This window comes from Chrysochloris asiatica, unplaced genomic scaffold (assembly GCF_000296735.1).
Source record: "Chrysochloris asiatica unplaced genomic scaffold, ChrAsi1.0 scaffold00092, whole genome shotgun sequence".
Taxonomy (NCBI): Eukaryota; Metazoa; Chordata; class Mammalia; order Afrosoricida; family Chrysochloridae; genus Chrysochloris; species Chrysochloris asiatica.
This window is the reverse complement of record NW_006408610.1, coordinates 2,711,005-2,716,513: the sequence shown is the minus strand read 5'-3', so window position 1 is coordinate 2,716,513 and position 5,509 is coordinate 2,711,005. Positions and strand designations below refer to the sequence as shown.

At 41.5% G+C, this 5,509-nt stretch overlaps 1 protein-coding gene across 1 annotated transcript in view; it reads right to left on the bottom strand.

Moving 5' to 3' along the window:
• Positions 1-4,135, bottom strand: part of SNUPN (snurportin 1) — a 41,967-nt gene extending 37,832 nt beyond the window's left edge. Inside the window, exons 1-2 of the mRNA XM_006866467.1 lie at positions 4,083-4,135; positions 2,027-2,189 (exon numbers count right to left, since the gene is read on the bottom strand). Of these exons, the coding sequence (XP_006866529.1) occupies positions 2,027-2,184 (158 nt within the window). The 5' untranslated portion in view covers positions 2,185-2,189; positions 4,083-4,135. The remainder of the gene's footprint in view (positions 1-2,026; positions 2,190-4,082) is intronic.
• Positions 4,136-5,509: the final 1,374 nt, after the last annotated feature.

Genomic DNA, 5,509 nt, shown 5'->3' with positions numbered 1-5,509 from the left:
GAGAAAGATGAGGCTTTCTACTCCTGTAAAGATTTACACCCTCGGAAACCCTGTACAGGGTCGCTATGGGTCGGAACCGGCTCGACGGCACTTAACAACAACAACAAGATGAGTCTGGTGAAAGGGAATGGGGATAGGATTCTTTTGATTCAATAGTAATTGTTGGCATGACTAATTTCGATTGTCACAACTATAAAAGTAGAAGATGTGTAACCAAAAGCGGGGAGTAGTTCATCTTACATTCCAGGAACAGAGGACCCTAGGACCATCAGGAAGGAAGAGCATGAGTGGAATGTGGGATCTTAACCAGAGAAGCAGTGACACCAGAGATAGAGGCGTCCGTGATGGTATGGAGAGATAGATCAGCTGAGGACTCAAGACTCATGGAAAGAGATAGGCTGTGTGCTGGCAGGCAGGAGGCTGGCTTGCAAAACATGCCTTTTTGGTTATTTAAACGATTATATATTGCTGTGTGTTTTGTGTACATTTTTTAAAAAAAAGGAGGTGGGGTGGGGGTGGAGAATAGAGGCAAATATTGTTAACCGATTGTGCATGGAGGGGAGTGTAGTCATTACAATGAAACAAAATATGATTGGTTGAGTGCAAAACCAATGTTCTGTCATGTAAACTATCAATTCACAATAAAACCTTTAAAAAAAAAAAAGAAAAAAGCAATAGCTTGTATTGTTTTTTTAAAAAATTGTTATCCTATCCAGAGAAGCAGCGACACCAGAGATGGAGACAGAGATGAGGGCATGGAGAGAGAGAGAGCAGCTGATGACTCTAGACTCATGGAAAGAGAAAGGCTGTGTGCTGGCAGGCAGGTGCTGGTGGCCAGCAGGCAGGCTTGCAGAATGTGTCCTTTGGTTGTTTAAATGATTATATTCCTGAGTGTTTTTGTGTACATCCCCTTCACCAAAAAAAACAACAAAAACAGAGGGAATAGAAGCAAATATTGTTAAATGATGATGCAGAGATTGTAATCACTACAATGAAACGCTGAATGTAAAACTGATGTTCCCTAATGTAAACTATCACTCAATTTACAATAAAAACTGAAACAAAACAAAAACACCTGTTGTATACACACAGAGCCATACACATTACACAGAACATCTTTGGAAGGATACAAAAGAATGGGATGCCTAGGGGACAGAATTAAGAGGGAGACTTTTTACCATATTCCCTTGTATCAAGATTGAATTTTGAACCATATGAATGTATTATCTATTGCAAAATAATTATAATTAAAAAGAGAAAACAAGAGGACTGATCTGGGAATATAATCCACAAGCAATTCCAGAGGCCACAGGGAATCATCCCTGTTAAATACATCTAGTGATGCAGCACTGAGCAAAACCACAAACCAGATGGACACTGAGCAGCTGTTAATATTTTCTCCTAATCCTTAATCCCTTGATTCATTACCGAGAAAAGGTCCAGGCTACTCTGAGAATAAAAGGCCAGGCCCTGCCTTCAGCACAATCCAGACTCAAACACTTCTATCCTGTTCTCTTTGGCTGTTGTTCATCTTGGCATTTAGAATTGAGTGCATGGAAGACATTTCCTCAGGCTCCCTGTGGAATTATTTGTTTTGAACTCCCAAGGGCTCAGTAGAAACATTTGGGCTGAAGGCAGACGGGAAGACCACACCAATGCCAGGATGCAGAGTGTTGGAGAAGCCACACAACAGCAACACAGAGAATGTGGGGAATGGAAGAATGGGTGTGGCTTTCACAAGTTCCGAAATGAAAAGCTCACTACTGCTGCCAGGAAAAAAAGAAAAATTTAACCAAATAATTGAGCTTTTGCTGTCAAACTACAGTCTTTCCCTACTCTCCCATCTTTTCCTAAATTCTGGGCATACAGGATGGAGTTTTACCTCTGTCAGGATTTTTACCCCTCCCAATCTCATTGGCCAGAAGGTAAACCTACAAAAGATCTACTAAGACAAGCCTGAGGCCTCCTGATTGATCCACACCTCCCAGCTCCGAGAAAGCAACCAAGTAGTTAAAGTATCCCTTACGATTTCTGCAGTTCCAGTAACCGACGGCGCCGCTCACTCTGCTCCAAGGAACTATACTTGGACTTGTACTGGGACAGGCGGGGGTGTGGGGCTGCTGTGCTATTCAAATCTTGTGACACAGAAAAACTACCAGCCAGGGCTTGACTCAGCTCTTCCATCTTTCCTATAAAAAAGAAGGTGAAAAAGAAAAATGGTTAAATGATTTCAGATCATCACAGTTGTGATAGAACATAATGGCTACATTTCTAAGTCACAGTCACAGTCATTTCCAGGGAAAAAGAGGAAGTTAGGGTATAAACGAGCTACAAATGAGCAATAATGGTATTTTATATCCTGCAGCTATTTCAGTAATGATCATTTTGATAGCTCTAAGGATAGAGAAATGAGCATCAACCACTAAATAAACTCAGCCCATGGTTGAAGCTAACTTTTGCTCTTTCTCACTCATCACCACAAACTCAGTCATTAGTTCCTTCTTACCACCATTGACATCAGCAATGTGATAAAGCATCTCTTTTTTTCCTGCATAGTCCTAAACGGTCATTACTCAAGAACTAATAAATTAAATCCACTGCCAGAGAGTTGATTGACTCATAGTAACCTTATAGGACAAAATAGAACTGCTCTTTGATGTTTCTGAGACTGTAAATCTTTACAGAAACAGACAGCTTTAGCTTACTCCAAGGAACAATTTATGGGTTTCCAATCGGTTACGAATCGGGCTGCGAACCTTAAGGTCAGCGGTTCGAAACTACCAGCCGCTCCGCGGGAGAAAGATGAGGCTTTCTACTCCCGTAAAGATTTACACCCTCGGAAACCCTGTACAGGGTCGCTATGGATCGGAACCGACTCGATGGCACTTAACAACAACAATAGCTATGGTTTAAAATTAGGATAGGTGTGTGCCAGCATTGTATTCTTTCACCATACTTATTCAGTCTGTATGGTGAGCACATAGTCCGAGGAACTGGGTTCTATGAAGAAAAAACGTGCCATCAGGATTAGAGGAAGACTCATTAACAACCTGCGATATGCAGATGATACAACCTTACTTGCTGAAAGCAAAGATGACTTTAAACTACAGATGAAGATCAAAGACCACAGCCTTCAGTATGGGTTACATCTCAATGTAAAGAAAACTAAATCCTCACCAATGAACCAGTAAATAATATCCATGTAAATGGAGAAAAGATTGAAGGTGACAAAGACTTTACTTTGCTCAGATCAACCATCAACACTCATGGAAGTAGTAGTTAAGAAATCAAGTGACATATTGTAATAAGTAAATCTGCCTCTCAAGACCTCTTTAAAGTGTTTAAGAGCAAAGATGTCAGTTTGAGGACTAAGGTGCGCCTGACTCAAGCCATGGTATTTTCAATAACCTGACATATGCATGTGAAAATTGGACAGTGAATAAGGAAGACCACAGAAGAATTAATGCACTCAGTTACAGTTTTAGAGGAAAATATTAAAAGTACCATGGACCGCCAAAAGAACAAACAAATCTGTGTTGGAAGAATTACAGCCAGATGCTCCTTGGATTCCAGGATAGCCAGACTTCGTCTCTGATACTTGGACATATTATTAGGAGGGACCACTCCCTGGAGAAGGATATCATATTTGATAGAGTGGAGGGTCGGAGAGAAAGAGGAAGACCCCCAACGAGATGGATTGGCATAGTGGAAGCAAATGTAGCAATGATTGTGAGGCTGGCACAGGACCAGGCAGCATTTCATTCCATTGTGCATATTAGTCACTATGAGTTGGTACTGACTCAATGGCACCTAACAACAACAAAAATCGACATGAGTCAGACAGCACTTAACAAAACAAAAATAACTTACTGATGCAAATTTCATCCAATTAGTCATTTAGTTCTAGTAAATGCCAACGTATATTTAAAACACTTAGCTCCAGGAGAAATACTAGTTCTGAGGCCCCTGGAGGAAGACAAAAAGAGCCCAAAATTCAAATCTGGGCAGTTACTCTCTCATTTTGCAGGGAGGGTTTGAAGGACAGAGTACAGGCGTTTCAGGCCCACTTATGTGGGACTCACTTGGAAAACAGCAAGAATGTGGAAGGCCGCCTAAGAGTTAACACTAATTATCCCACTGCAAACAGAGTAGATGTGATACTGGAGACAGACTACCCAGGTGGGCCTGGGTAGTGAATGGGAGTACTTCACACTTGGGTCACACCCCTTGTATGAAGGTGAGATAACAGAGTTCACTCAAAGATTAGAGGTATGTCTTGGACTGTAAGAAAATAAGAGAACATTTGGGAGACATCTGATTTACATTCTTTAGTTCTAGTATAAACCAGAAGGTACAGCCAGTGCTCAAACTCCATCCCAGACCATTTCCTAACACTCAGAGCACTGAAACCAGCAGGTTTCATTAAAAACTACAACTCCATGGGCCAGTGAGTTCCTTTCCATTGCACACATGAAATCAGATTGATTTTTCTTAATGTGCAGCACGTTGTTGTTAAATGCCATTGACTCAGTTCTGAGCCATAGTGCCTCTGTATAGGATTTCTGAGGAGCAACTGATGGGTTTGAACTGCCAACCTTGTGGTTAGCAGTTTAGTGCTTATCCTACAGCGCCATACCAGGGCACTGCATAAGATTTACAGCATAAGATTTTGTTAATTTGAAAGGAATATTTGAATTGGTTTTAACATATTAGCCCATGATCAGTGTTAATTAGGGGCATTGGACCACAAGGTTCGTGATTCAAATTCATCAGCCGTTCCTCAGAAACTCTATACCGGGTGACTATTAGTCAGAACCAACTCAATGGCATTAACAACAGCAATTGTTATACAACTGGAACGGACCTGAATAAGTACTTACTTGAGGTCCATTAGAAAGCTTTCACAATAAAAAATTTTTTAATTGTCTTTGTTGTTGTTGTTTGGTGCCATTGAGTCAGTTCTGACTCATTGCAACCCTATATAGCACTTCCAAGGGGAAACTGGTAGGTTTGAACCCATTGACCTTGTGGTTAGCAGTCCAGTGATGATCCAACAGTACCACAGCTGGACTCCTTAAAGGTCTTGTTGTTGTTGTTGTTGTTAAGTGCTGTTGAGTCAGTTCCAATACAGAGTGACCCTGTGTGGGGATGCCAAGAAGCAGCCAATGGGTTTGAACCACTGACCGTGTGGTTAGCAGCCCTGTACTTATCTTACAGCACCACACCAGGATTAGGATCACTAAAGTCGTGGCCATATCCAATGCACATGTCTCTGGCCATGTCGTGTTCTAGGAACTCTGGTAGCACAGTGATTAAGCACTCTATGAACTGAAAGGTCAAAGGTAGATTCTCCACTGGAGAGAGAAGTTGCAGTCTGCCTCTGTAAAGATTTACAGCCTTGGAAACCCTATGGAGCAGTTCTATTTGGTCCTATAGGGCTGCTTTGCAATGAGTTGGAATCAATTCAATGGCACCGTATTTATCAATCTCTCTGGTAGCGTAGTGGTTA